The 16,113-nt window shown below is 38.9% G+C and overlaps 1 protein-coding gene across 2 annotated transcripts in view; it reads right to left on the reverse strand.

Annotated features, from left to right (window-relative positions):
- LOC117938005 (cadherin-18) overlaps positions 1-16,113 on the reverse strand; it is an 84,237-nt gene that overhangs the window by 60,794 nt on the left and 7,330 nt on the right. The window contains exon 1 of one of the 2 annotated variants that reach the window (XM_034862315.1): positions 1,357-1,587. In XM_034862315.1, coding sequence (XP_034718206.1) covers positions 1,357-1,587 — 231 coding nt within the window. Of the gene's footprint in view, positions 1-1,356; positions 1,920-16,113 lie in introns of those variants that run through there. The other variant, XM_034862314.1, reaches the window with a different exon arrangement.

The raw sequence follows: 16,113 nt of genomic DNA on the forward strand, positions 1-16,113 counted from the left end.
CACACACACACACACACACACACAGACAAAAACAACACCCTTAAGGTAGGAGTACTGTAGAACTAGCACATCAGCCAACCAGCCAGAAAACCAAACAATCAGGAACCTCCCAGCAGTGGAAAGATTTAACAACTAAATGATTAACCATGTTTCCGTGCAGTTCATCCATCGACAAACTGACGCTTTGAATATGCTGCAAAATATCTTTGTTATTGTCTAATACATAAATGCTGTGGGAATGTTTTTGTTGGCACTGGGGGATTGTATGGGTCATTCACGCGTCAAATAACATTAGCAAAAATATGTTTCACCAATAAATAACCTTTCTTCTGCTTTGTGGGCTTCACGAGGACGATTGTTATTAAAACGCCCAGGTTTATTCAATGAACAGACAATTGAGGCAAAAAGTTATATTTACTGTTGTTGTTTTCCCCTGTCAAACATTTTTTTTCCAAGCATGTCATCCCTATTTTCTACTGTTGAAATACAGACATATGTGCAGTCAGAGGAGCGTTGTGACTTTCTCATTCTCTTTCTCTCAGAGTGCAGTTGAGGGGATTAGTTTGTGCCTGAGTGCCTGGAATAATGATCACTGCAGCGGAGAAACACATTTTAACATTTCAGGAGATAAGGACAGGCAATCTGCAAGCAGAGGACTTAACCAGCTCCCTATGGCTTATTGTGGAACTAACAGAAAAAACACCACCAACAACAGGGATACATCATACCCTACGCTAAGGCATAGAAAGAAATACCCACCAATATCTTTTCCACTTTAAGGGACATCCGTTACTTTGAAATTACCTTATGCCTATGAGGCACCCTGGCTTACTATAACCCCATTGCACTAATGTCCTACTTCTTACTGTGGTGGTTCATTTCCCAATAAAAGATCAAATTTGGGTTCATTTCCCACAGAGACACCCAATCTGATATTTCAGTTCAAAGACAGCTTGATGTAGAGGGCTATTCTCACCTTCAAACTTAATCCACTCTTTCAAAGCTGGCTTCCCCGAGTGGGAGACATGCTGAGAGGGACTCCCTGAATACAAAGAATAATATATTCTTTGGACATTATCATGACAGGTATTCGGTCCAACATTGTAAAGACAAAAAAAAAAAAAAAAAACACACCTTCCAACAAACGAGCCCTGAATTTCCACATCAGAAGATTAAAAAAAGAGCGTGTACAATGCCAGTGTGGTGATCTACCTCAATTGAACAGCTTGCTCCTGCTGTAACCCATTTCTCAATAAACAACAAGGGGAGAGAAAAATGCCAAGTAAGCTGTAAAAAAGCAAGTTCCCTGGGATCAAAAGATTTCTTTCTTTTGTACAGTTGAATAAAACATCCTACCTTTCCCACATACTGTGCATCTGGTCCCAAGTGTTCTTCTAAAACAAAGAACTGGTTCCAGATCCAGCCACGCTTGGGCCTGTGGTGCACCTCCGTCTCCCCGTTGGCCAGTTTGGTCTGATTCCTGGAGAGCACTTTGGCGGGGACGTGGTGGCTCGCCCCGTAGCACCTCTGGATGAAACAGAGGCAGACCAGAAAGGGACAGAGACAGGAGGCGGTGGATATCCTCATGGTGGCGCGTGCTTTTGTAAAAGTTATCCCCGTGTTCCAAGGTGGTAAGGTCCTCCCACCACCGCCGCCGCCACAACTTGCCACCGCTCCAGGCCTGTGCAATAGTCAAAGCAAAAGAGGAATCTATATCCAAACTAAGGAAATAGCGGTCCCGGTAGATCCTCTAGGGTTCATGGCCCAAAGCGGAAGGTTTGATGGAGTGAAAAAAAAACAAGCAAAATACATTTACATTCTGGAATTTTCCAGGCTGTGAGATGCTGTGCAAACGGTCGTGCACTTCTGGGTTGTTCTACCAAGTGCAGAGTTTAATCCTGACAGCCATTCTGGATATCCTGGGAGAGAGAGAGGAGGGGAAAGAGAAACACAGAGTTAGAGATGAATTTGATGGATATTAGAAGCTAAATGTCCACTAATACCCTCCAATTAAAATGCAAGGCATACATCCTTACAAAAGAGTATATGCAGTTCAAACTCCCTGGCAACAACTAGTGTAGTACTCCAGCCATTATGCAGATGATAATAACAAGTTTAGACTTGAGGAGTCACAGTGCTATTAAAAGGATGTCCATGCCTATAAGGTCAGAGCGCTGCGTGGTGACCGATACGGCCCTGTGAGGTCATGGATCAGAGCCATGTGACTCAAAGGATGAGTTGGCCTTATTAAAAAAAAAAAAACATCCCCAAAAAAAAGGTTTGAGTTGTTTTAACACAACCGAGGCATACTCTGAATCTCACTGTGCGCCTCAGCACAGTGAATAATAGAAATACATTGACTATTATAAGGACAGACATCAAGCCACTCAGACTCAAGAGGGTGATTTTTAAAAGGCAGTGGATTGGAATGTAAGAAAAAGAAGGAAACTGTTTTTCAAAATCAATAACTCTATATTGAAGACGACGTTAAAGTGGTAAAACAACAACTGCAAGCTTTGTTGGATGTCTATGTTACTGATTATTCAAGTGAAGCTCTGCTTTAGACCTGTGTGTGCAACTCTGTAGTCTTTAAAGAGAGGAGGTCTGATGGAGAGGTGTCTGGTCTTGGGTTGGAGTTTAAAGTTAGATGTATTATTTATGTGCTGCTGAAGCATGAAATCGGTCCTCACTAGTAACTCTTTTTTTTTTTTTTGATGAAAGGAGATTGCATCATTTCACCTTGCTGTTCTGAGATGCCCTTTGGTGTGACAACTAGAGATGTAATAATCATTTCAGAATCTCATTAAAGTAGTGAATGAGATGAATGAGATCTTTACTTTTTCTGAGCCAACTAAATGAAGATCTCTTTTCAAGAAAGGATTGAAAGCTCACTGAATTGCCTTTCCTTGAGCCATATTCTTAAAACTAAGACTAACTCTGCAAAGTTTATTCTAAAGAAAACTAAGTGTGATAAACACTGAACTGCCACCACTTTTTCTTAATTTTTCTGTGGCATAATCTATATAGCCAAACGTACCCAGAGGCAGCAGCACTGTCCATTGTTAACACTTCAAAAAAATCATGAACCTTAGGGACCTTATGAAGTAGGGCTGGACGAGAGAAAATCTAATGTCACAATATTTTTGATCAAATACCTTGATGTCGATATTGCAACGATATTGTATGGTTGACTATTGTTGCTTTAACAAAATGTTATTTACACAATGAGATTTTTTTATAAATATTCTGTTGAAATGTTTTAATGACTGAGTGGGTGAAGGTAAATAATATAACAGTTAGAAGAGTCTTTTAAATTCAGAAAAACAACATAATTTTACTGCAATGCAGCCTGTAAAAACAGTTAAAGCCAACACGTATATTAGAATATTATGATATATCCAATATCTAGTCTCATATCGCGATATTGATACAACATCAATATATTGCCAAGCCATACCTTGAAGTACTAGTCTTGAAAATATTGATTGATTTTTTTGTTGTTGAAAAACACACCAATTACTGCATTTCATCATAAGAGAAGGAAAATGGAGATCATCGAAATTGGAACTTTAAATTGACCCTGGGCCAAACTATTTTACTAGCAACATATAGTAGATTTTAACATTGAGAGTTCAGCCTCCTAAACTAATGAAATCATATGTTTAAAACTAAATGGAGATATCCCTGCCACTGATAAAGGAAATTAAATAATAAATGGAAAATGTTGGAGAAGTTGGGTTTCCTTTGACAAATCAACCACATATATTTAAAGTGTATATGTCAACTTGTCAAAATGGTCTGACACAGTAACAGCTGTAGAACAAGTTTTTAAAATATGTAAAGGCCGTCTTCTGCTTGGGCGAATAGACGACGTACCCCCGCAGACCATCTGCGTCTACGCCTGACGTGCAGCTCTCGAAAAATGCAACTACACGTTGCGGAGACGCATGTCTCTCAGCCGTGGCTTGTTAGCGTTACATTTCCCCCGACTCATCTCCTGGTTCTCCTTCTCCATAAACATGAGATCAAGGAGAGGGTTAACTTCTCCTGCTGCAGATGTCTCACCGTGGTCAGAAAGAACAGGGGAGACACTTTGTTTCTCACACTATGACTCTAGAGACACTACTCGCTCCGAAGCTAATCACTGCCACTCTCTCACTTGTCCCTCTACCGCACACTCCACTCCACACACACACACACACACACACAAGCTGGCTCAACACACACACCAGTACCCAAATATAAACACCAGGCCACTTACGTAGGTAAGCTCTGCCAGAGCCTCCACAGAAGTCGTGCTCATATTGTCTGCGATGGCCATTCAGCTACAAAGCATCCAAAACATCCTCAATAAATAAGGTGAAGGAAGAACACAGGATTTGGACTTGGAAAGGATTTGGATCACTGTTGGGATAATACTCTCGTCTTTGACTAACATTAAGTCCAGAAAAGAATGCAACATGAGACAGTCACACAGGGTTATGGTCACTTCAGGCAGTGTTTTAGTATGCCATGAGGTAAACAAATGATGCCAGCCAATCTGTTTCGGTAAAACAAAGAAAAATGTCCCCAATGTATTTCTCAGAAACATAGTTTTCCCACCAAGTTGACACAAAAACAGTAAAATGCCACCCCTTCATAATGAAACCTAACTTTCTGCATAAACAAGAGAAACATGTTAACTGAGGGATCTGTGAGTCAACAATTTAAAACCATCTCGACAAAGTAAAATTAAGTTTTTCTAATGAATAATAATGATAATCATTAGGGGTGTACTGTTCAGAAAATGTCACAATTTGATTTGATTCCAATTTTTAGGCTAACAATTCGATTCAATATCGATTTTCGATTCAAAAACAATTTCCTATTAAACATTATTCACATTATGTAAATGTAGTTAGTTTTCCCATGTATGTCTGTATGTATGTATATACATACTGTGTGTATATACATTACATATATGTAATGTGTGTGTGTATATACAGTGAGGAAAATAAGTATTTGAACACCCTGCTATTTTACAAGTTCTCCCAATTTGAAATCATGGAGGGGTCTTAAATTGTCATCATAGGTGCATGTCCACTGTGAGAGACAAAATCTAAATAAAAAATCCAGGAAAAACAATGTATGATTTTTTAACTATTTATTTGTATGATTGTAGATTATGTCCCTCACAGTGGACATGCACCCACGATGACAATTTCAGACCCCTCCATGATTTCCAAGTGGGAGAACTTGCAAACTAGCAGGGTGTTCAAACACTTATTTTCCTCACTGTATATATGTATATGAAATTGATCTTAATGCCTTAATTTAAACAATTTAGGAAAATCCATTCTTTTCTTTGTGAATGAATAATGTATTGTAAATAACTAAATGTTCTTCCTTAAAATACAGGGGGCATGAGTATAGACACCCCTATGTTAAATTCCAATAGAGGCAGGCACATTTTTATTTTGAAATAACTAGTCTTTAAAAATAAGTGCTCAAGTTGAATAGCAGCTTTGGGGGGATTATCGGGAGGACGAACACATGTATTTGATATTTAATAGGATATAGAAACTGACAGACTTCAAAGGCTGCTGCGCTCCATCTCATACAATGAATGTGACTCTATTAGAGAAAAACGCTAAAACGAGACATTAATGCAACTTACAGTTGTCACATACTTTGGAGGAAACAGTGAATTATGTATTTTTTTATAAATATAAATATTTTTACACATATTTGGATTAAGATTGGCTTAGAACCCCTGACTAATCCCCATGTTTCAAAACCTCTCGACATGCAAATTACGCAGCCCAACTATAGTTGTGGGCGATGTTGACTAGGTGCGGTGGTTGTAACGGGTAATTCCTACTGCCAGCCCAGGCAGTGAAAGCAAAGGCAAGCTGTTCCACATCGACTTAGATTCAAGCAGCTGGCGATAAATACTCAGCAACACACTCTAAACACGTGTAATCTGGGAAAAGATTCTCATCTGCATAGGTAGAGCTACGCCCAAATCCGGCTTCTCCTGCTCTCTTGCAATAACTGAGAAAATTATACCAAGCCCTGCAAGGAAAACTGAGTTCTTTGGAAAATATGAGAATTTAAGTTTGTGTTTACTAGTTCAGTGGGATTCAACAATGTCATGATCTAACCACATTCTGGCAAATCTCCCTACATAGTCATAGCATCGGTGAGACTATCGTGGGCACCTGAGTGAGTCAGACTCCGTTTCAGAACGAGAATATATTTTCCAGTGGTTTCACTTGCACCTCCTGGGGCTCTCTTCAATCAGTCTTTTAATGGTCTTATTATCATGCTTATTTTAAGCACACAATAAAAAAAACATTTCAGGGAGCCAGGAAATCAGCAGCATCTGGCTCTCTTAATGGAAATAATGTCCCCCTGTTTATGATGATGATATTGTTTGTGCAGCCTTCTGCCCATGGCATGTTTATACATGTGCAGCGTTTAACAAGATGGGTTATGCACAGTGGCACCCACAGAGATTTTGGCCGGATGCACGCACAAGTGATTGTTATCACTGTCATGCACATGCAATTCTGTTTTGATCTGGTTTTGTTATCGGGATAAATCGTTGACTAGATGACATGCTACAATACGGGCCTGTAGTTTACTTTCCCACATGAACCATTCTGCTGCTGGAAACACTTGTTAGAGCACCAAATGTCTATTTATCTGCTGTACAAATAATAGTTTACAACAAATGCACTTTTAACTGCTGCTTGAGCACCATATGCTAAAAACTACAGTGCCCAGCTGTTGTAAAAACTGAAATTACATATGTGTGACCCATTTTCAAAGGTCTACATCTTCAATAGGTGCTTAGTACTGAGAGTCACAGACGGAGTAGGGAAATTAGAAAGTATAGTTGGAGACGGACTAACTTTTCTCTGTTTCATTATAACTATTTGTGGGATGTGCAATTTTAAATCTCAAATACGTTCACTGAATGATTTATCAAATCCTCAAAAATAACTTCTATCAATGATGAAAATGTTAATCAGATCCAACCCTGTACTCAAGACTTCCACTCTATAGTTGCTGGATCATTTGTTTCCCAGTACCCACTGCTCAGTTGACACGGATATCCAATAAACCTTGCAACGTTTTTTCTTTGTACTGAATCATTTAATATTCCTGAGAAAGGTTACATTGATTTATCACATCTATATGTGTTCTTGAACAAAAAAACCTATGACCAGCCTTTGTTAAATTTTCCTGAGAACCATTTCCAGCGTTGTACCCTCTCCTGCTCTCTTTTGTAACCCCCGTTGAACCTTTTCATACTTTATTTTCTTACTGGTGGACTGTATAACCTGTGGCTAGGACACTATAAGCAGAAGGAAAAACTCTTTCTCTTCCCTTATTTATGGAAACTAAAATAACATGGCATGAAGTGGTCACAATAATAACTAAATTGAGTAAGACCTTAGCTGGAGTACAGCCAACAGCTTATGTTGCCCCGGCCACTGATGACACTGCAGGTGACAAAATGCTTAAAAAAGCAGAAAGATGAAGTGAAATGAAAGACAGCCAGAGAGGAGGAGATGTTGAGAGAGCAGCAGAGAGAGACCTAAACTCAGTCTGGCAGAGAGGGAGTACAGGCCCCTGTCACCTGCCTCTAATAGCAAATGTTTTAGGGCTCCTGCTGGGAGCTCACCCACTGCATTCGATTTCACAGCATCAGCCTTCTGCCGGTGTCAAGAAGACTGGGGCCGGTCCAAACACATATCACTGAACTACTATTCTATCCTCAGTCAGAAAGAGACAACACTGAAAGAGACTCTTGACTTTTCACCTCACCTGAAAAAGGAATAACTACAAACATTTTCTCCCCATTTAAAGGGCCTGGGAGTTGCCTCTATACTCTCCGGCTATGTTACACTGTGCTAAACAAACAAAATTGTTAAAGTAAGCACAGGTAGACACAAACAGCACAGGAGAAAATTAGTGACACAGTACAATGTGCTCCTGTGAAATCCTCAGGAACACAGCTGGGAAGTGTTCCTGAGGTCTGAATTTATTTTTGATCTTTGTTGTTTCTGCTGAATCAGGAGCTCTCTATGAACATGCTGTATTGGATGGCAAGCTTAAGAACACCATATGCACCAATAGATGCAATGTGTGCTCTAGCATCTGATCTGAAACCGTTAATACATTTTTTTTTTTTTACCTTATAGCATGTAGCTTTATGCAGACTGTACTGTAACAAGGAAAGGCAACTAAATTTGACTATATTTTTCAGTTTGTTTAAAGCAATTTTTTAATAAAACTTAAACTTCCTGAAGTATTTCAAGTTTGCAAGAGTTGCAGACTGAAGCGGACATTAAGCAGACTTTTTTTATTAATTAACTGTATCCGTCATCGGTGGAATAAAGCAAAGATACAGTATACATAATCTGCAAATTGCTAAATATAAGCCCAGATAATTGGCCAGGCCAATACTTGGTCGATCCCTAATCGTTAGACAATGTAAATTTGTCTGGATGAAACAGTGGAGGCTATTGTTGTTGGAGGTCCCCAAGTTGAAAAATTATTCAAGGAGGCAGAGATGAGTTGGTGCAACATTTTATTACAAGTTTTGTATTGTTTGATTTAGCTTCATTTTATTTGCTCCTTTTTTATTCATAGTGTAAGGAAGACTTGAAAAGCAATATTTTCATTTGATGGTGTCAGTTGTCTTTTGTGCAAATAAACCTGAATCAAAAAACCTAAGTCTGCAGAGCAACTGCCCCAAAAGTGCAACATACAAGTTATTATAAACATGTAAGAGCAATAAATCATCAAATCCCACCTGCCTGAAGCTATCCTCTCTCAAAAGTCACATAAAGCCCTTGTTATTGCAACACAAATCTTTAAAAATAAATTATGGGAAATGATTCATTGTTTTTTAAGGACTGGCTTATCCAAGTCAAACTGACCTCTTAGTAATCATGTTCCCAGTGGATATCCTGTTATTCCATTCTTTTATGATATAACGCATATGGAAAGTACTGAATGGGCCTTGCATCAGACCAGAACTATACTTTTTGCACAATGATTAGAGTACGGGCGGTTGCCTGCTAATTGGAAGGTTGGTGGTTCAATCCCCGGCCCTGTAGTCCCATGTCGAAGTGTCCCTGGGCAAGACACTAAACCCCGAGTTGCCCCCGATGCTGCGCACCGGAGTTTATATGTGTGTGAGTGTTTGTCTGATGATCAGGTGGCACCTTGTACGGCAGGTACAAGGCAAAGTGTATGAATGTGTGTGTATGATGTAAAAGCACTTTGAGTAGTTGTTAAGACTAGAAAAGCGCTATATAAATACAGTACATTTACAACAATTCACACGGAGGTTGGGTGATTAAACAACACTCATATTGAAGCATAGGCCTATTTCTTTTTTGTTTTCTTTCTACTGCAATCATCTTTTACTATTTCTAGATGCATTTTGTTATTATAATGTTGCAAATCACTGAGCACGATTGTTATGGTAACAATCGATTTTGATATGATTTCTGCATCAATGCGATGAAGATCACTTACATTTCAAGGTGTGTTTCAGGATTAGACTAAAGAATAAACCTCTTAATATAAAATGAGACATGCCTTAAGCGGATTTCATCCATATAACTAACTCCTAGAAGGAATGGTGTTAAGTTAAGAGTCATGCAAGTTTACAGTAACTGCAGAGGCAACTGCTCTTGGGTTCAACTGGAAATTGCACTAGATACAGCTATGTTTTACAAGACAGAGTCATAAAATGAGTCTGAAGAGAGGCACTAGTGTTCACACAAACTTTATAGTCACGAATGTGTTTGTCTATAAAGTTTTTCCTTACTTCTATTGTTTAGAATCTCTTTTTGTTTCTGTGTAAAAGAATTCCAACATTCTACATTGACCTAAACCAGGACTTTGAAGTCATTTTGATAAATGTATTTTGGTCCCTTGCCAGCAAAGAAAAATCAGTTTCCTGTTTCTAAGTGATGTCTTGGTGCCTTGTTTTACAGCATCCATTGTTGTTGACAGAATTACTGTCTGTATTTATCTGAAAATGTTTCACTTCATCCAACTGCAACCCTGATAGCATTGCATTTCTACAAACATTTAGATTTTATGTAATGTTATGTTATGTTTAGAACTTTTTCTATTTCTAGTTCATGTTAGGACCATATTAATCAAAATCTCCATCTCTGTTTGCCTCTTTGTAGCATCAAAACGTGTATTACTATTATACAGTCCATTACATATAAAAGCTCATATAAACCTCAAGTGCTGTGTGAAGTGTGAATATAATCCTTCATCGACTGCATGCATCACGGATCATTTGAGCTAAATGCTGTATAAAACTATGTTCAGAGTCAATAACAAGAGATAACTAGGATTGGGCATCAAGAACCAATTCCTACCTGGAATCCCTCTAAAACTACGATTCCATTGGAATAGTTTCTTTATTGGATTTGTTTTGACAATTTGGTTTCATATTCGATCATCGGTTTCCAGATTTAACATGAGCAGGTTTTGGTTTCTGTAGCACAGTAAGCGCTCTGGTGTAGCTTAATTTTATGTTGAAAAAGCCCAGTAAAACTGCAAACCAAATACACACTTAATTTGTGAAATAAGCATGTGACCCGTTTCAAGTCCACCCCTCAAAGAACCGCAATAGAAAGGAAGAATCGTAATTGGAATCAGAATTGTTTAAATCCTAACAATGCCCAACCCTAGTGATAACGCTACGTGTGTGTGAACTACCAAAAAAACATTTGATTGATCTCAACCTGTTCTAAAAATATAAAGCCTTTTGCCCTGAGTCTATTGGATGATTTGACCCAGCTCATTGTTTGTGAAAGGAAGCAGATTAGTACGATCAGCTTCACAAGCAGGGCAATCCTCTGAATGTGCGGCACACCCTGGGGTGTCCACGAAATTGGAGCAGACAAATAGGTTGGAGAGATTGTGCCCACGATTCAGCCAAGCAGACTGTAGTATTTCCACAATGTCATCATACTGGAAAACACAAAGGAAAACTTGGTGGAAAGAGTTGTTCTAGTGGGTTTCGTTCAACAAAAACTCTTCAACAAGTGAAAACCTTTCAACTGTTGGTCTAGTTTAGGGTTTGTGAAATACATGTTTTAGTTGTTTCAAGATTCTTTTTCATTCAGTTGTTTTTTCCCAGCTGTGTTTTAACTATTGATGTGATGACAGTTTTGTCCACACAGCCACATAACAGATGTAAGCTGTCTGGAATATCACACTTTCTCTTCCCACCTTAGTATTTGCTGAGCCAGAAAGATGTACAGAGATTTAGACGAGCAGCCCACATGGCCTGGCCACAGTTTTCCCAACCTTCCTGCTTCCAATAAGCCCCAAAAATATTGCTCGCATTTTCACCAGAATACTTGCTTGTAATGGAAATTTGGCCAGTTTGACATTTCCACAAGCGAATGATTGATATTTCCTTCTGCAAGTTAATTTGAGCACATTTACCAACACCTGTAAGAATAGAGCTTTGACCACATTGCATAAGCCAAGCATAGTCGTCAAAAGACAACCTTAAAATAATCTAATATTGATCATGATCCAGCTCTATAATACTTCACCTGACTTGTCTTCTTGTCAAACCGAGATCTCAAGATCTGAGAATCAACTGTCTTTTTTTCTTGCCTAAAGGGATAATACTAAGAGTAAACTACTTTTCAGGCTGCAGACAGTACAACTGTTGAGTAACATTTTAATATATATTTTTTTTAACAAACACAACAATGCTGCATAATACAAGGACCGTCCAGAAAATACAGTACTACACTTATGCTACAATTAGCCTTCTGAAACTTAAAAATTTAAAGTATTCAAACAGTTCCGGTCTCTTCTCTCCCTCATGTGCATACAAATGTAGAAAACAAAACAAACAAATGCTCCAACCTTGCCTTTCAATCTTTTTTCCAACACTTGTGGGTAATTAAAAGCAATAAGCAGCTGGTTTTTAAACACAGATTAGGCCTGAAGGTAATTAGGCCCATTGCAGTAATGACTCCCACTGAGTCATGTGGGCTGGATGGTGTGTCAGTCACCCCCTCCCACTATGTCTCCCAAAGTCAACAGCAACTTGTCCTTCCAGTACACTACCATCCAAACACCATCTGCCCTAACCCTCAGCTTTGATTACCTCAAATCCAAACGCACTGCTCCTCACACAGCTCGGCAAGGCAAAGGTTGGCGATATGAGAGCCGGAACCCTCTGATGGTTTCAACTCCTCATGTTTACATGCCAAGTTAAACAACCTTCATTATATCCACAAAAGGAGGAGTTCTTTCTCTGTGTTTTTTCTTGGTGTCAAATAAAAAAAAACATGCATGTACTTGTCAACTACCCTATATGTTGTGTGGCTGCTTAATGATAGCTGGGTGCAAGATGGGAAATGTCCCATCTGTTGTGTGTTTAATGGCTGGATTCTTGGGATCTAATCATACAGCGGGAGTGCCAGGATGGAGCAGACAGCACCCATCTGCTGGCCACTGCAAGGGAAAAAAACCAACACAGTTTTTCAACTTCATCATCATCATCATTTCGCTCTTCTCTCACTGCGGCACAATATCCAGACAAGGGTTCATCAGCATAATGCACATAAGATACAGCAACCTGGCAATTTTTCCAACTCATCAATAATCATTATTTATTGATTTATCTGTTGACGATTGATTTCTCCTAAAACAATGATTAATTGCTTAGCATATCGGCTTGATAAATGACTTGGATGATTAATCTGTTCTAACAGGTCTTGATAAATATTTCCTAAACGGACTAAACCATACATTGGCTATTCGTTTCAGCACCACCTGGTTGGGATTTAAGTCATCCTCTGCCAAACAGAACTAGAGAAAAAGACACGAGTAGATTCGGAATGGAAAAATATTCATTTCACCTCCAGCACTTGGTTCTCTTCGTGTCTGAGAAGACTGAATTCAGGCAGAGGCTACCAGAGTTTGGCAGGTTGCACCATTTCACACATGCTAAAACACACAGAGCAGGTGGGTTTTACAACAAGGAGAGAGCAAGGTGTGTTCTCATCCACAAAGTAGAGCTGAGGCTATTCACATTAGCATTTCATACACAGATAAGCTTGCTTTCTCGCTGCCAGGTAAATTCCCTCGTGAGAGGATGAAGTGCAAGAGATTTGGGGGTTTTGCAGATGCTTGCCAGACTGCTTTTCAAGTGCCCACAGAGACTTATTGGGGGGGGGGGGGGGGGGGGGGGGGGGGTGTTAGGAGTTACAACAGACAAATATGCCACCTCATAGTCCAAATAAAGAATAAGTTGGCGATGACTGCAGAGTTGGAGGTTTGTGTGAGGAGGTTGTACAGTGTTGTCACCCTTGAATTTTCTTTTTCTTTTCCATCATTACAAATGCTTTTAAAAGCTGAATCTACAGCACTATAAAAAAGAAAAAAAAGAAAGAAAACGTGGAAAAAGAGCACATTTATAGGCTACATGGGAATTAAGACTTCCTTTAGTAGAATTAAGATTATGATTCTCTCACAACGTATTACCATTTATCTAAGTCACCGGTGGGGTTTCCTTGATTCTGACTCTTGTTTTTTTGTTCGTTTTTTTATTCACTGTGTTATTGACAGCTGGACGATTTGAAAGGTACGTTTCATTTTTGCTCAGTGTGCTTTAGCATATGCAAGTCATTGTCATTTCTTGATCGGACTGAACACATAACCCTATATTCACTTTTTTTATTGGTGAATTGATATTAACATTTAGTCACTTTTTCAACACTTGTGGGTGATTAAAAGCAATAAGCTTTAAGCAAAAGAATTAGTTCACTAGTTAATTAACACTAGTTCTGATAATTGGGCGCCTGGCACAGGCTGGTCAACTTGTTTAGGGTCCGTTGAGATTCATTTCAATACATGGATAGCTGTCTGACACATGCTTAGACAGTTTGGCAACAGTGCCCTAGCTCACATGCACAGTCCTTTCGGCGAGGAAGCAGGCAGATGTTGCTACAAAGTGAATGGTTCAATCACTGAGCTGGAGACAGTTCAAAGAAAATTGGCTTACACACTACTGACACTGCAATGGCTGCGACCTAGTATCATCAGTGTTGACTGACAGTTTGATAAATTAGGCAATATTTTCCATTACTTTCGAAATAGTGTGTAAATGTATCAAAAGAAAAGCAAGGGCGTGCATTCCTAGCTCAAAATAGAAAACAATGAAAAAAGGGAACTACTTTTTGACTGTGTTTGCGTCTATTGTTATACACACCGCCCACATGTATGAGATGGCGTTATATTTTAACCTTCATGAATATATCTAGGTTAACTATTGCATCAAGTAGAATTTAAATTCCAGTTGTCTTCTTCACGCTGGCTGACAGCCCCCTTCCCCGCAGCTGGTCTTATCCACCTCAGATCTGGGAATCTGTGGGGACGCCATGTCCATCTCTTCCCACTCTCCATCTCACTCTCATTAAGTGTTGGTCCAATTAACAGCTCCCTCACATTTAAACATCTCAGCGTTTCCCTGACGGGTGAGCAGGTCTGACAGGCGTACAGCACACTAATGTTTTACCAGCGCCACACATCAGGGATTCCCATTGCACTGTGACACCCATGACTAACTGACGTGCCGGGCCTTCCCTTTCCGTCACGGTACTACATGGTTTTTAACTTAGAGTCCATAGTCCACCGAAAGCTTTATTTTCAGGTGCTATTCCTCCATGTCTTCCCCTTCTCTGTCCCCTTTCATATCTAACCTTTCCTCATGATTAAGTAAATAATCATAAAATACTTTAAAAAAAGGAAATATTCTGCAATACTGTGCGTAAAATATGAACAACACATTCACATAAAAATCGTTTTACACAACCCACTTGGTTCGAAAAAGGGAAATGTGATATCATTTTCTCCACAGACAAATTATTATTAATATTAAATATTTTGCAAACAATGGGTAACTTTTCTTTAACATATTGGGGTAAAACTAGTGTAAACTGGCCTGTCACCTCAATATCAGTATTTCCACTGGGTTGACTGCTTTAGCCTGGCGGATGGGGATGGTATGCTAATACCACTGCACTAAATTCTGTTTTTACACTTATATATATATATATATATATATATATATATATATATATATATATATATATATATATATTTCAAAATCCACATTTGTCACTTTTAAAGCTTGTTCACTTGTTACGCCTGTTATTTTCCATAAGAGTGTATAAAACTATGCACCAATTGTCTGACGTCACCCATTGGTTTCTGAAGAGCCAAAATGAGGCTCATAGCGTGCCGGCCTGCTGTTGGCATCTTGGCAGTGCTGACATTATACAACTTATTTGTATGAAATGTTGTTGTGTTTTTGTTTTGTTTTTTATTCCCAGACCTAGCTTTAAACTCCCAAGCTAGCAAATGCTAGGCTAGGGATAAGCTACTATGAGTTGCTAGCCCTGCGGTGTTGCTGCTCGCTTGGCTACTGCAGACAGATTGCTTCCGGTTGGTAATTTCATCGTTTGTCTCGGCTTGTTACTAGAGTTAAATTAACCCAAAATGATATCACTAAACCTAATATAATTTAGCATGTGTTGAGTAGGGCTGCGTGATATGTGGAAAATATGTGATATGCAATACCGTTGTTGAATATCGCAAAAACGACATTGCTTGCGATAAATAAACAGATATCCAAATGTACTTGGTTCTGCATTTCTACTTCTTTTTGTATTCTGCTAAAACACAACACGTTGTTTGTTGAATTTAAAACAAATGAAAGTAAATCACATTCAGCATACTTTCATTGAACAAATCTAACAGTGATTTAAATAAAAAAGGCCCACCACTAAAAAAAAGAATGACAGTTACATTTAAAAGATATTACTGAAATTTTCTTTCAACTAACATTAAAGGTCTTTGAGTGACTTTGCGATATGTTGCAGGCTTTTGCAATGTGTGTATTGTGGAAGTTAATATTAAAAAACAACGATTTATTGTGCAGCACTATTATTGAGACACTAACGCATCCGGCACAGTGCACACTCCACATTAAACGCTCCAATATATCACTTCCAGCAAACCTGAAGGGAAACAACAAGGGCAAAACAGCATCACAGA

This window comes from Etheostoma cragini, chromosome 22 (assembly GCF_013103735.1).
Source record: "Etheostoma cragini isolate CJK2018 chromosome 22, CSU_Ecrag_1.0, whole genome shotgun sequence".
Classification (NCBI taxonomy): domain Eukaryota; kingdom Metazoa; phylum Chordata; class Actinopteri; order Perciformes; family Percidae; genus Etheostoma; species Etheostoma cragini.